The sequence below is a fragment of the Lactuca serriola genome, chromosome 8 (genome assembly GCF_051521515.1).
Source record: "Lactuca serriola cultivar US96UC23 chromosome 8, Lser_US96UC23_V15, whole genome shotgun sequence".
NCBI classification, from domain to species: domain Eukaryota; kingdom Viridiplantae; phylum Streptophyta; class Magnoliopsida; order Asterales; family Asteraceae; genus Lactuca; species Lactuca serriola.
The window spans coordinates 165953769-165969230 of record NC_136415.1 but is presented as its reverse complement, the minus strand read 5'-3'; the positions used below and the strand labels follow the sequence as shown (position 1 = coordinate 165969230).

General features: G+C 32.9%; 2 protein-coding genes across 3 annotated transcripts; one reads left to right on the top strand and one right to left on the bottom strand.

Annotated features, from left to right (window-relative positions):
- The first annotated feature begins 394 nt into the window (after window positions 1-394).
- On the top strand, window positions 395-2465 carry LOC145067581 (putative protein phosphatase 2C 65). The gene is made up of 5 exons (XM_079014691.1): window positions 395-619; window positions 718-1050; window positions 1263-1377; window positions 1612-1835; window positions 1927-2465. Exons 1-5 carry the CDS (start codon window positions 395-397, stop codon window positions 2155-2157), a joined length of 1128 nt encoding a protein of 375 aa, XP_078870817.1. The 3' UTR covers window positions 2158-2465.
- A 1813-nt stretch (window positions 2466-4278) lies between these two features.
- LOC145070116 (influenza virus NS1A-binding protein) lies at window positions 4279-9900 on the bottom strand. 2 transcript variants are annotated; one of them, XM_079017061.1, is made up of 11 exons: window positions 9742-9900; window positions 9119-9247; window positions 8824-9005; window positions 8166-8711; window positions 7953-8051; window positions 6621-6942; window positions 5835-6034; window positions 5667-5743; window positions 5480-5581; window positions 4678-4864; window positions 4279-4601 (listed from the first exon to the last, which is right to left on the bottom strand). In XM_079017061.1, exons 2-11 carry the CDS (start codon window positions 9234-9236, stop codon window positions 4512-4514), a joined length of 1923 nt encoding a protein of 640 aa, XP_078873187.1. In that variant the 5' UTR covers window positions 9237-9247; window positions 9742-9900; the 3' UTR covers window positions 4279-4511. The 2 variants fall into 2 exon arrangements, with proteins under 2 accessions (XP_078873187.1, XP_078873188.1); XM_079017062.1 differs by lacking the exon at window positions 9742-9900 and adding an exon at window positions 9575-9734.
- Between the last annotated feature and the right edge of the window lie 5562 nt (window positions 9901-15462).

The window sequence follows — 15462 nt, the reverse complement described above, 5'->3', positions numbered from 1 at the left end:
CATTTATGTATATATGTATCCTTTGATCGACCTATACAAAACCACCATGAATAATTGCGTAAAATAAGAGGTTCCTAAGCAGTAGAGATGATAAAAAGAAAAATAAAGATGCATGGATCGAAAGAATGGCAAAATTACGGTCATTTTTGCGGTGTCTTCAATGACCGTAATCTTTTGCCAGCGATCATCATTGTAAGATCATTTTGCACATGCATTCACCTTCAAATCTTCATCCAGATAGAACGATATCTTTACCACAACAAAACAAATATCGTCACTAAAAAAGTCTATAAATAATTTGTTAATATCTCAATCATTGCCTAGGGTTCATCGTATCAATATGTTCTTTTACAAATTCACACTTAATCTTCTTGATTTTTTGTGAATACAAAATATGGGTGCGTGTTGTACATGCCAAACGGGCTTGAGATACCGAGAGGCACCCACGGATGACCATCATGCCAAACCAAAGAACATCAAATCTGAGGATAGCAACCAAGTTATAGCCATTGACGATTATGGGGCTCGTATAAGCTTACAAGGGTCTACAAAGTTTATATCCATGTTCACTCGACAAGGACGAAAAGGGGTCAATCAAGACGCGATAACAGTTTGGGAAGTAAGAATTTGTAAAACCCTAGATTTTTTGAAGATTTATAATAATGTAAGATTTTGTTCAAGAAACCTTTAAATTTTATCATCGTACAATTTTTTCAGAACTTTGGTGGCAAAAGGGATATGGTCTATTGCGGTGTATTTGATGGACATGGTCCATTTGGTCACAAAGTATCGTGTTATGTACGCGATACTTTGCCATCGAAACTCTCATGGCTCTTTAGAGATTCTGATATTCATGGAAAAACTTGTTCGCATCATGGTCATGGTTCTAAGAAAAAGGTGATAAATATAGACGATAGTAAAGATCCCGTTCTTTCTTCGTGGAAGAAGAGCATTGTGGAATCCTTCAAAGAAATGGATGAAGATCTTGAAGCAAATAAGAGCATAGATAGCTATGGTAGTGGCTCTACATCGGTATCTGTAATTAAACAGGTATCATCGGTGCTTATTGTCACTACTCAAAACTCAGGCATTAACGACGAATTTTAAGCAGATTGAATCCGTCAAAATACCGTTAGCGACGGATTCAATCCGTTCAACTCATCCATCGCTAATGCTCAAAATATTAGTAGTGTCCAATCTCCAAAACTAATAATTGATGTAACATAATTGTTTGGTTTCTCATATAATGGTAGAATTCGTAGGGCAATAACTTGATAATCACAAACTTAGGAGATTCTCGAGCACTCCTTTGCACAAGAAATGGAAATCAACTTCATACACTCCAACTAACAGTCGACTTAAAACCTAACACTAAAGGTAAACTCTTTCTTCCAATACTATAATTTTGGACTATCAACATGTCCTTTCGCGACACTCGTCCATTACATACATTCATACATGGGAAATCTGTCGTTTGCCTATCGCAAAAAGGGTCTTGTTAATTTTTATCAATGCAATACAGAATGAAGTTTCCGAAAATTAGAACAGATTGCGACATTTACATACAAGTTTCCTTTATATAATGATTCGTTATGAATGATCACTAAACAGGCGAATACGAAAGAATAAAGAGTTGTGGTGGGAGAGTACAGCCAATGGAACGTGAGTCGAGTGTGTTTAGGGTATGGATGCCGGATCAAGATTGCCCCGGACTTGCAATGTCACGAGCTTTCGGTGATTTCTGTATAAAAGATTATGGACTTATATGTATTCCAAATATATACTATCATAAACTAACGAACAAAGATGAATTTGTTGTATTAGCGACGGATGGAGTAAGATCAAGATCAAAACTTTCACATTGTTCGATGTATTACTTCCATAACCCTATGTTCATTTTTTTGATTTTATGTTGATTTGGTTTAGGTGTGGGATGTGCTAACAAACAACGAGGTGGTGAAAATAGTCGGATCTGTAAGGAACCGATCAATGGCGGCAAGATTTCTAATAGATAACGCAGTGCGAGCTTGGCGACAGAAGTATCCATCTTCAAAAACCGACGATTGTTCGGTTGTTATTTTGTTTTTTAAGAAACAACGATTTTCTTTAGCAAAATCAGGCCCTGAATTGATCGATTTAAGTGTGGATGATCACTAGGATCTTGATGCAATGAACAACCCTAAATCGACCGGGGATGATGATGGCTTTGACATTGCTAAATTAACACATTGAAGGAGATAAAAGTTCGAGAAAGGCAACCAAGAAAGCACAACTTCACAAGTGAAGGGCATGTGAAAGATCGATTGATGGACTCAGGTATTCGTTTGGTTTTAGATAGAGTTCCAGATGATAGTGATATAGAAGCAATCTAAACTCGATGAATATATGTACTTGTAGATGAAGAACAAAGTGGATTATGATGTGTATACATAGGAATTTCACGTCGGTTTCACTTTAATATAAACTCGGACTTAATGGTTTTCACGAGAGAAGTTCACTCATATCATGATCGTGAAATCAGTTAAATATAATAGAAACACATGTAACTAAGAATGTTCAAAAAAAAAATATTTTAACCATCCATGTTCATTCAAATCGTTCATTGATCATAAAGAGAAGAGCATGTATTTGTACATTCAATCATTAAAGTTTATAAAAAATACAAAAAATACGAACAATGTCAAAAATAAATGTATCCTTTTTGATTTGTGTGGTTTAGGCCTTTAGGGGGTGTTAGGCAAAACAACTTATTAGCTTACTAGTGGTTTCAGACTATTATAAGTTAAAATAGTGTTTGGATAAAAATAATTTATAGTGGTGACAAACCGTTAATAAGTGATTTTTTTAATAAGTTAACCCGTTCTAATTTATTAGCTTATACGCCAATAAACTAATAAGTTATAAGCTAATAAATAACAAATTTTTTTTTGCCAAACAGATAGTGTTTTTTTAGTGTATACCCAGTATCCCCACTTTCTAGTCTCAAGAGATTTAGTTAGCACATTTTTGTTTAATAATAAAATACTAGACCATTCATAGATGTATATTACGGGTGATGACGATGGGTTACTTCTTTTGGTTATTTTTGAGTTGATCGGTTTAAATAAACGGGTTGTCTCAATCCAACCTAGCATGTTTATTTATCAAACAGGTTTATGTGATTGTTTATTTCATCAAAAAGGTTGATCTGAGTATTTATTTTTATTCTTTTTATCAACCTAACATGGTTAAAAATACATAAAACTTAAAAACTTCATTAATCTTTCAAATAAAAATTCATAAAACTTAAAAACTTCAATAATTGTTAAGAATGATTGAAGGCCGATAGTGAGATGACAAAGAAGGAGGAGGCAGAGTACCTTAAAAATACTGTAGTGATTAGGGTTTGTTTATAATATGAAAGAGTAGGAAGAGACCGATAGTAATATGTGGGACAAGAAGAGTAACATAGTAGGCGACTAAAAATACTTGTATCATGTATATTTTTATTTTCTTTCCTAATCTTTTAATTATTAAAATATCAATTACATAGTAATGCTAAATAAATACAAATTTACAAAACTTAAATATCTTAATCAAGCTGGAAATTTCAATCCTAACCTACCTCATTTAATTAAACATCTTAGACTAATTGAACCATTTAATTAAATGGGTTTAAAATCCTAATTCAACCTACTAATTATTACGATTGGGTTGGTAGGTCCGAATTGGGATTGACAACTCTAAATATAGAGTAAATTACACGAATAGTCCCTATGGTTTGAGGTAATTTACATGCTTGTCTCTAACATATTTTTTAATTCGGAAGGTTCCTACTGTTTATTTTTGTTACACGTTTGGTCCTTATATTTTGTTTTTGTTACACGCTTAGTTCCTATCTTACATAAAAATATTATTATTTAAATAGAAAAAAATTGTAAGATAGATAAGGTAAGGTAAAGGGGTAAGGTTTGAGGTATGTTTATTTAAATAAATTAAAAAATCAATGATAAAATAGTCTTTTTAGGTAAGACAGAAACCAAACACGTAACAAAAATAAACAGTACAGACCTTTCGAGTTAAAAAATTAAGTTAGGGACAAAACATGCAAATTACCCTAAACCATAGGAACCATTCCCGTAATTTACTCCTAAATATATTAGTTGAAAATCAACAAAATACAATAATAATAAGTCATCTCATCTACAATTTGGAAAAGGATCACAATAACTACAATACCCTAATTGATCAATCAACACCTCAAACCTTCATGAGCATAAGGTAAAACTCGACTTCAAATTAATCAATATTTTCTTAAAGAAGCTAAAAGAAATAAAATAGACTCGATCCGAAAACCATATATCTCTACAAATTTGTTACTTACAAACGATTGGCAATATCAGATCATAGCCAAAACCATAAATCTCCCATACGTTACCCTAATACCAATTTACTCCATAAACTCCATACCATAAATCCGACAACATTTTATTAACAAAACCGGTTTAGCGAAAATTAGCCTTTGCTCATATTCATAAAGCAATAGCCGATAAAAAACACTTTCGCCAAGCAACATTGGAATTTGTCATTTCCCACCCTCGTCCTTCCTTGTAGCATTCAACCTACCATTGCCAAATGCCAACAGTCAGAATCTGAGTCAAATGTCTAAAATACCCTTAAACGATGGAAGCCACTTACAGTGTCGTTGATTTCTTTGCCACTTTTGAGGCCACCAAAAACGTAAATAGAATCTCCGGCGACTGCGGCGGCCGAAAATCCCCGAGGGTGGTTCATTGGCTCTCCGGTCATCCATGATCCGGCTCGAGGATCATAGACTTCTACGGTTGACACCATCGCATCACCATCATAACCTCCTATAACATATCTGCAAATCAACAACAAATTTAGCATTAAACTATAAATGTAACAACATTTTATTTTTATTTTCTTCCGAATTTATGCAACAAAGTGGTTTTTAGATGATATATGAAACCACAAAAATAAAACATTATCATGATTTGGAACTTGTTAAATGCTTATTTATGTTACTTTGTTTCCCTCTTTTACCAATTTATGCAACAATGTTTCAAGTTTTTACCATTTTATGCAACAATGTTTTTCTCTTTTACCACGTTATGCAACAATGCTTTACCTTTTTACCGCTTTATGCAACAATGTTTCACCTTTTTACCATTTTATGCAACAATGATTCGTTCTTTACCAATTTATATATCAATGTTTCACCTTTTCACCATTTTGTGCAACAATGTTTCACCTTTTTACCATTTTATGCAACCATGTTTCATTCTTTACCAATTTATGCAACAATACGTTTCAATTGGTTAAAAAAGTTACTAACAAAATGTCACATCTTTTTGTCCTAAAACAAAACGTGCACATTTCGTATAAAAAACCACTTTGTTGCATAAATCAGGAAAAAAGTGAAAACATTGTTGCATTACTACACATTTAACATGTGAAAAAATATCATAAGCCTTACAATTTTTCATTCAAAACAACCATAGAAGGGCATCCCCTCACTGAACTCATGCTTGCTATTTTCTTCCAAGAATGTTCTCTGGGATCAAATCTTTCAGCAGTCCTGCAGACATAACAAAATTTCCACATAATAAGAAGAAGGGTATTCATGTCTTTTTCACATTAAGAATGCCTTAAAGATGAAGTACCTCAAGTAGTAGTTTTCGTCATAACCACCAACAGCATAAAGTGCCCCATTAAGTTCAGCAGCAGCCAAAGCAAACCTCTGAAAGAACATATATACATTTTCTTTTTAGTACTTATATAATTTCATGTGAATCTTTTAAAATTTTATTTAAAAAAAAAAAGAATTTAACCTTTTGAAGCATGGAGCGTGTTGGAATCCAAGAGCCAATATCAAAATCCAACATCTCAACAGCTGAATAGCATTCAACACCATTTCCACCACCAACTGCATAAATTTTATCATTCACAGTAGCTCCACCAAGACTTCCATTTTTCCTACTTAATGGAGGGCAAATTGTCCACTGATTTGCTCCCGGATTATATGATTCAGCTTCACATTTACAAACAAAAAAAATAAATAAATAAACAATCATTACTTAAAACACGATTGTGAGGAGATAATGAGGATGCCATTGTTACATGGAAAAAACAGGACCGAACAAGGGTATTTACGTCTTTTACACACATAATAAATCCATAGAAAGTCATGGGACAAAAAGTTGCAATTTTTGTCCCATTTATTCCCAATTATACACCAATGCACAACAAGCTTTCAAGGCCTATTTTTGATGATGAGGATAACAAGGGCATTAACGTCTTTTACACACACAAAAGATCAAGATCGAATCTTTGTCCCACCTTTTTGAATGTGACAATAAAACTGCATTTTTTTTGTCCTATTGACATCGATCTCAGTCCCAGTCCATTACACAATAACCTTTCTAGGGCTATTTTTTATAATGAGGATAACAAGGGCATTAACGTCTTTTATTCACACGAAAGATCAAGAGACAATGTTTGTCCCACCTTTTTGAATGGGACATAAAGCTGCAATTTTTGTCTCATTCACATCAGTCATTCACATCAGTCTGAGTCCCAGTTCCAGTCCAATGCATACCAAACACAGTAAGTAGTACCTGTATCGAACCACTGACCAGATGTCCCACCACCAAACACAAAAATATCACCATCTAACTTTGTGACAGCTGCATAACATCTTTCACCATTCATGGGCTCAAGAGGTCTAGTCATAATTTGTGAAGGTGTGTAGCATTCTAATGATGATAACCATGATACACCATCATATCCTCCCACAAGAAGGATTGACTTGTCAACCGAATTTTCTAAATTGAGTCTTCCATTATCTCCTTTTATTTCATAAGATTCTTGACTATCTACAGATGTTTCAACAATGTGACACAGATCTTTTAGGTTCTTGATTTCAATTTCTGCTTCAGCCTGAAAAAGTATCATAACATACAAAAATTAAAAAAAGTTATTTATATAAATATTAATATGTCATGAATACAGTTGTTATTGTTACTGCAAAAGGGTTATTCTTTCAGCAATCTGTCAGGTGGCCCACACTGTCTTGTCTCAAGAACAGCATGTGAGATGTAAATCAGATACACAGTGGCTCATTATGTGGCTAACATGGTTTTATGAATTTAATATTATTTAGACGTCTATTATTTATATGGTTTTATGCAGAAAAGTCTCAATATTTTGGGAAATTTTTTTTGATAAAGTTGTAACTTTTTTTTTGAACAGAAAAATCCTGATTATTTAACATTTTGTCCAAATTGACAAAAAAAGTCCTTTTTTTATTTAACAGGAAACGGTTTTATGCAGAAAAGTCCCATTATTTTGAGAAAAAAATTTATAAAGTCCTAAATCTTTTTTAAGAGAAAAGTCCCGATTATTTAACTTTTTGCCAAATTAACGAAAAAGTTTTTTTTTTTGTATTTTAGCAGGAAATGACAGATTATATGATTTTCCCAAAATAATGGCACTTTTCTGTTCAAAAAAAAAATATAGGACTTTATCGGAAAATTTCCCAAAATAATGGGACTTTTCTGCATAAAACCCTAACAGGAAATGACAGACTATATGATTTTCCCAAAATAATGGGACTTTTCTTTACAAAAAAAAAAAACATTTAGGACTTTATCAAAAAATAATGGGACTTTTCTGCATAAAACCCTTAGTTATATTAGTTTCATTATTTTTTTACAGAAGAAAGTAAAAATATTTTGTGATTTGTAATTTAATATAAAAAAAATACAATTCTTATAAATCATTTAGAGATCCAAAACGTCCCAAATATATTCTTTATAAATAACTTTGTTACAATTCTTAATTATTGTAGTTTTGTTTAATAAAATTCTTAATTTAAATATATACATAAGTTAATAAAGATCCAATAAATAAATTAAACTTCAAGATTCTTTAGATATAAAAAAAGATACCAGATTCTGCTCCATATAAGCAATCTTCTTTTCCAAATGAACAATCTTGTCATTTTGTGCTATTTTACACGCCATCAAATCTTCAACTTTTTGAATCAACTAAAATCCACCCAAAAAACAACAAACTTTTTAGATATTATTATCACCAAGAACAATCCAAAACACAAAAAAAAATATAAACAATCATATTTATATTTTATAAATTTACATAACCTGAGCTATGACAGGATGATCATTGGATAAAGAACCAACATTCTCCACACTCATATCTTTCACAACAACAGAGGACTCATCTTTTCGATCAGCAGAAGAAGGTCGGGCAGCAACTTTGGGCAGCATATCATTCACAACAGAAGTAACATTTTCATGTTTTTCAGAATTTTTACGCTTTAAAGCAAGTTCTTTAAGCTTCATACATATAGCTTCCTTCTCATTAGCAATATTGAAAGTCTTGATATCTTTTATATTGTTAGGCAAACTCTTGGAACTATTTAAATTCCCAGTGACTTCAAGGGGCATATAGGGTACACGTTCGTTTTCTAAAGGCAAAAAGGTTTTTGGTTTTGTTGTACCATGTGGAATAAGTGTTGTACATGGACCCAAAAAAGCTTGAGATGATAATAAAGATAATAACCGATTTGTTTGAGCATGATCAAGTTCAAACCAGAAGAGATTCTGAGCAAAGTAGTTGTCCATAATTATTGGTTTGAATTGAATCTCTGTTAATGGTTTGCATTGCAGCTTTACTCGGATTTGAACCTGATTTAAAACATCAAGTTTTCAAATTTCAATGACAAGTATGATGAGGGTATTTGTGTCTTTTTGTCTAAGTCCAATGCATGTCAAAGAGAGTACAGCTTATACAGTGTACCTGAGAAGGATATGGTGTTCTTTGTGATCCATCACTATTCCATGCATAAGGGTCAATGTTCATTTGACCAGAGCTTGCAGCTTCAAAGATTCCAAGTAATGTTCTATCTGTGTAGTTGAAGAGAAATAGTGGGAGACCAGGGTCGATTTTTTTCACATACACAAAGTGTTGATGTGGTAAACCTGTTATAAATTTGTAATTTGTATTAGTAAGAAATTAAGAATTGAAGTTTTTTGTGGTTTAATATGGGATTTGAGTGGAAAAGAGTGATTGTAAGTGGAGTTTTGGGACTTACCAAAGAGTTGCTTTGAAAGACATTCTTTGATTGTTGTCTTTTTGGCACCAAAAATTACTCCACCAAGTTGGGTTTTACCTAAATTTCTAGTGCTTGAATAACCATAATCTGAACCCATTGATTGTTCTCCTAGAAAAAATTGAGGGGAAAATTTGGTTTAGACATTTTAACAAACAGATAATGTGCACATGTAAATGATCAGAAGACATTGCATTTCGATTCTCGCAGAACCAACAAAAAGAAATCGAGAAAGAAGCACATGGAATGAAACGAAATCACATTTGTTAACACAAACTAAAATCAATCAACGATTGTAGCATTGTCGAATGCAAGATCAAAAACACCCATGAAACCGATGAATCGTTAGTATGGAGATCATCACATGGAGTACCCAGAAAGAAAAAGAAAATAGCGAATTCTCGACATATTGAGTAAACAATCAAACAAGAAACTTACACTTGAACATATTAATCATCAAGGAGATCAATTTTCGAATGAACAAAAAAGCAAACACATTCGGTAACTTGATCGAAACCCTTTCAGGAACTTAAAACCCTTGTGCGAGAAATCCCAGAAAAAATATCATTCAAAAACAAAACCGAAATGAATTCGGAAACAAATACCTTCAAACCACGAATCACTTGTGTTAATTTACTACTGAGAGAGAGTTTGTTTTGATGAGATTGTTGAGTGCAAAGGAAGCGCGAAACCACGAGGAACTTGGGCAAGAAGCACTGTTCTATATATAGCATAAAGATTGATGCTTTAAAGGTTGTACATGATGCAAAGATTGTTGAAATGACATTTGTGCTTATTTGCAAGTATTTTAGAATACTATATGAGTTTGCTATCTGAGAATATGTTCATAAAATATAATAGAACATTCTGTTACATTATCTTAACAGAAAATCAATTCAAAAGTTTTCATTTGATTATCTCCTCAGTTTAAAATGTGTATAGAATTTCAATCGTCTATAATATTATAAACATATAATTATCAACTAGTGATTAAACTCTTATAATAGTTCTTTTTGGTATAAATATATGATTTCATAATAATTTTTTATTTTAGTTTTGAGAAACTACTAACATTTCTCTTTAAATCTACATATAAAATTTGTTATTTTTTTTTAATTATCATTACACTTTGCTATCTAGGTTATCTTCTATGAATAAAGGTTGTTACTCGTAGTTATGTGATATATATTTATTCATAATTTGTAAATGTGTATTACTTATCAATATATTGAAAAAAGTATTACTTGTTATGATTTAAACTTGTATAAATACTTTCACTTTAACATGTGTTCTTTCGTACGTGTCATGGAGTGCGTCCATATTTGGGTAGAGTATTCTACTATTTTTGCCAAAATAGGACATATATTGAAAGTCTACCAAACTTTTGAATTTTAACTTTTAACGTGGTGGGGAAACTATGTTTGATGCTCAACCAATTTACTTTTCATAAAGCAAAAGAATTGTAATAATATTCTACGGACAAAATTGTAAAAATAGTCCATTGGTATGTAATTTTTTGGGATTTTTGTCCAAACCATGAGTTTTTTAGGTTGGTGGTCATTTTGAGTTAGTTTGCTTGCAGTTTTGGTCTCTGTCCAAACTAAAATGACTATTATACCCTTAATGAATTCAGTTTTCATTTTTCTTTTACTTTTTAAAATTGTTATTATTAATAAATATAAAAGTAAGTCCACTTATCCTCTCTCTCTCTCTCTCTCAAAATATCGACCCCTTATCTCTTCCTAGCCTTGCCTGAAAAACGAAGCCAAAGAGTGGAGACTGCCACCTCTGGTGATCTAGAGCCACACGCCACCTGCTAGCCTCCCATCGGCCACTAAATGTCACCGTAAATCCCACAACTACACCACACCTACTGCCACCACCTTCTCCCCACCGGAAACAACCATCCCAACCTCATTCGACTGCTGGAGCAACCTCCGACCACCAAACCACCTCCTTTCCCTCCCCTTTCTCCTTCTCGTTCGTTATCGACGGAAGAGAAATAGGGCATCAAGGTCGCCTCCTGGTTGCCATAAGAAACAACCATCCCAACCCCACTCGACTGCCGGAGCAACCTCTGCCTATAATCTCGAAGTAATTAAAAACCATCTAATACCCAAACTATACCAACCTAAATTAAGGGGCGTCAACCTCCATAATCCGAAAATAAGCCACCAAACTGAGAAAAAGAAAGAAACTCATCCTTAGATTGAAGTAAAGGTTGTTGATTGGAATACATAGAACAAACATCAACCAAATACGGTCCTGGTGGTATCGCTGCTGATAGGAAGTCGGAAATTACAGATGGAAACATGGGTTCATCACTGCCCATGGTTTAGAGACACCAGCTCCAATATACCCTAAATCAATCACACAACAATAAACTCAAAAATTCGATCCAACACAAAATCCGATCATCGGGGATAAAATAAAATGTTACCTGAAGCCAATTAAGAACGTAAGTGTATTTCCCCCAAAGCTCCAGCTGACGGGATTCGACAGATCGGGAAGAAAGGAACGAAAGCAGCTAACGGGAAGCTCCGATGATGGCTGAGAAATCACGAGGAAAGGATAGGCAGTTGATCTATGGCGAGCCATCCATGGTTCATTTGCTTCAGCGCCAGTAGCAACATACGAAGGGGAGGAGGAACAAAGTAGTCGCCAATCAAGGTGGTGTTTTTGGATCTGTTAGGAGAGAATGACGATCTTTAGGGGTGTTTGGGTGGCGTTGCTCGGCCGGAAGAGGAAGGAAAAGGCAGATCCGGTGGCCGACAACCTCTTCCTTGGTCGATGGTGAAGAAAAACGGGAAGGAGTGAAGGAATGTCTTCTACCCGATGAATGAATGAATGACTGGGAGAGAAAGAGAGAGAGAGAGAGAGAGAGAGAGAGAGAGAGAGAGATGTGGGCCCAAATTAGTTATTTATTTTCTTTTTCTTTTAAATTAAATAGAAAAAAATATAAAAAATATATCATACAGGGCATTTTAGTCTTTTCAGTTTTTTGAGGGAAGAAAATCACAAGCAAACATGGTTAAAATGACCATCAACCCAAAAAACTCGTGGTTTGGACCAAAACCCCAAAAAATGCATACCACAGGGACCATTTTTGCAATTTTGTCTATTCTATGGGAAAAAAAAATCATAGCTTATCATCATATGAAATCTTTCCTCAAGTGTTATTACCATTTGATAGATTTAGCTTTTCATTTTTGTTAGTAATTTTAAGGTCATCGACTCGATTTAATATAATAGAATTTATAATTTACCAATAGGTTTAATTTTTTTTTTTTATTTTAGACAAGTTAGGAGGTGTGGAGTATACATTTTATATAAAACGAGTTTGATTTTGGTTTGACCAAATGGTGGGATCAAAGGGGTTGCACCTCTTTACAAGGTCTAAGCGGCAACTTCCCTGACAGACGGGATGGGTCATTGCGTTGTGCAACGCCTCATCCATTTCCTAAGGAAAGTATTATAAAAAATAATAATTTCGAATTATATGTGTTAATAATTTCCTTGAAAACGTCATTGTTATTTATGAGATAAAATCAACATTTAATGTTTATTTGATCATTAGTAATCATAAGATCTCAAATTATGTAAACACTAATATGTGATTTCTTATGAGTGGTTTGATCAAAAGTTGTTCCTTGGATGATTATCCTCATAATCTATCATATTTTGAAAATGATCATACGATCTTTCAATTAGATCTAGAAATCGTCTTGACAATTCCTCCCACACCCTAACAATTTTTATATTTGGTCGACCAAGTACCAAAATAAATAATAAATGATACGAAATAAACTACTGAAGAAAAGATAGCCTAAAAATAACGCAAAACCACAAACACAATCGCTATTCTTTGAGAGTTGATGTCTAATTATTATAAAGGTTTAAAACTTAATCCAAATTTTCAACTCTAACAAACTCAAAGACGGAGACAGTTAACGTAATTATAATAAAAACTAAAATCCTAATACTTCTGATTATAAATGAAATCCTCTAGTTTAGGAGATAATATAAATGCATACCGAAGTGGGATATCCTACCTAATAAATGAATGTTTTTTTTTATCACATGTCATCACCTAATTCAATATGTCAAATGATATTTTTTTAATTTTTTCAATTTAATTTAAATCCACTTGGCAAATTATGGTTTTTTTGGCTTTGTTATTAAGTTATAAAAAAAATGTAATCTAAAAGTATAATAAAGAAAATAAGAAAACTTAAATGTCTCCATAAATTCTCACGGAATTTGTCAATTAAAGTATTAAATTCAATTTAAATTCAAATCAACTTTCTTAATTGAAAAACATAATTTTCGGCCAATCCTTTTTGAATTCATGATAATTTACAGAAACCTTACAAAAATTGGTTCATTCACGGCTAATATTGATATTTTTTTCAAATTCAGTTTTGTAAATTATTAAACATGTAATGTTCAACAAAATCAATTTCTTTTAAAAAAAAACTCGTGTATTACACGGATCTCATACCTAATGAATTATGTAATCTAAATCATATATATTTTATGAGATAATTTTTAATGAGAATTAATTTTAAGAAAAAAAATAAACTTTACAAATAAAATAATGGCTTGGTACTTTTAGCTCGTTGTCCCAAAACCCTTTAGCCCAAGAAAAAAAATTAGGTCAAAAACTTAACCCAATTACAAAATCAAAGTTTTTATGGTTATCTTTGAGTTGTCTTACATCACTAAACCTAAACAAAACTAACAATAATGAAAATTCCCCCAAAAATAAGTATTGAATTTGAAGATCTAATACAAAGACGCCAAGAAGAAAGACAACCAAAATGATAAATAAAAAAATAATAAATAAAAAAAGGTTACAGTTTTAACTTGTTTCTTGTTTTTCGTTTAAGGTTAAAATGTGAGAAATAATGATATATCTGAACTTATTTGTTGGTGATTTTGGTGTTATCAACATGTTTTAGTATAGTTATTATTAATTTTTAGATAAGTTGAGTTCTATGTACTCACCGATATTAGAGGTGTAGGGAGCACACTCAGAATGATAAAATATAAACTTTGGAATACGAGGATCCGGGGATAGCTATCATGGGACGACTCAATCACCATGTGTCACTTAGTGTTGCTTCGACTAAGTCAGACTTATTACATTTCCTTCGTATGTACTAACGACTTGGAAATCAAGAGACTAAAGCTTTAGAGTTACTACAAACGATAGAGAACTCTACTATAAGAACTCGAGAGAATACAAAGCAACTTTCGATGATTTGCTATAAATGACTATACCGCTATTTATAGGGTTCTTACACCTCCTCAAATGGAAGTATGCAGATCCTAATCTTTCTCGATTATTCTAGACCGTTCCTACGTGATCTTTATATTTACATAGTTCTAAAATATTCCAAACTAAGCTACGATGTCCTAGAGAATTCTAGGATGTTCCAGGGTCTTTCGGTTACTCTTCTATGATCTAGCATCTTCTCGAGTACTTTGGTGAATTTTGGAATCTCGATTGTGACACAACTCCCCTGAGTATAGGGTTCCAAGGGGCAGCGTCTGAAACCTGGACGCATTTCTATTGCAAAAAAGAGTGCATATCTCACCAAAACAGGTTGTGACATCATTGTGATGTAAGAATCGGTTATGTCTTATAACCACTAGTTTTGAAGTCATTTTGTATGTAACCAACTTCTAACCGTCATCTTCCTTGTATAAAAGGAAGATGAAATGGTTAACACTTTCAATACCCAAAATTGATTATTTGAATCTATCTCTAGAAAAACACAAAATGGCAAGGTATTTTCTGTGTTTCGAATTTGGAAGTGGTCTTACTTCTAAATTGCCATTCTTGGATTATCTCAAATCAAATTTTGTGATACCCCAAGCAAAATGATTGAAATAATAGATTCTGGAAGGTGATTGCAATCACGATTCATGAATTATCGAAGTTTATAGGGTTAATGACATAGAAACGTAACAAACTTTGGTCTTTGTCCACATTTAGGTAACTATGTTTTTTTCATTCACATTTGACCATTGAACTTGTTTGACCTGTTCAAAATAGGGTAATATGACTGGTAATTATGGTAATATTACCTTATTATAAATAGGTAAAACAAGTTTATAGGTCAAATGTGTACGAAAAAAACATGGTTACCTAAATATGGACAAAAACCAAAGTTTCTTACCAATTTTGGTAATATTGGATAAGAACCGTCTCAAGGACTATGTCATGGGATCAGGCCTGGCAGTCAATGAACAATTAGGTTAGGCTTGGTCTAACCTAGTTCAATCCCGACTAGTCATGGTCTAGGTTGTGTTGCTAGGTC

What these genes read in the sequence shown, in the direction of transcription:
- LOC145067581 (XM_079014691.1), top strand. Translation starts at nt 395, where the DNA reads ATGGGTGCGTGTTGTACATGCCAAACGGGCTTGAGATACCGAGAGGCA. An exon ending in CTTAAAACCTAACACTAAAG is followed by an intron (nt 1,378 to 1,611) that starts GTAAACTCTTTC and finishes ATCACTAAACAG; the next exon opens with GCGAATACGAAAGAATAAAG. An exon ending in TTGTATTAGCGACGGATGGA is followed by an intron (nt 1,836 to 1,926) that starts GTAAGATCAAGA and finishes GATTTGGTTTAG; the next exon opens with GTGTGGGATGTGCTAACAAA.
- LOC145070116 (XM_079017061.1), bottom strand. Translation starts at nt 9,236, where the DNA reads ATGGGTTCAGATTATGGTTATTCAAGCACTAGAAATTTAGGTAAAACC. An exon ending in ATCATCCTGTCATAGCTCAG is followed by an intron (nt 8,052 to 8,165) that starts GTTATGTAAATT and finishes GGTGGATTTTAG; the next exon opens with TTGATTCAAAAAGTTGAAGA. An exon ending in GTTGTTTTGAATGAAAAATT is followed by an intron (nt 4,865 to 5,479) that starts GTAAGGCTTATG and finishes GTTGATTTGCAG; the next exon opens with ATATGTTATAGGAGGTTATG.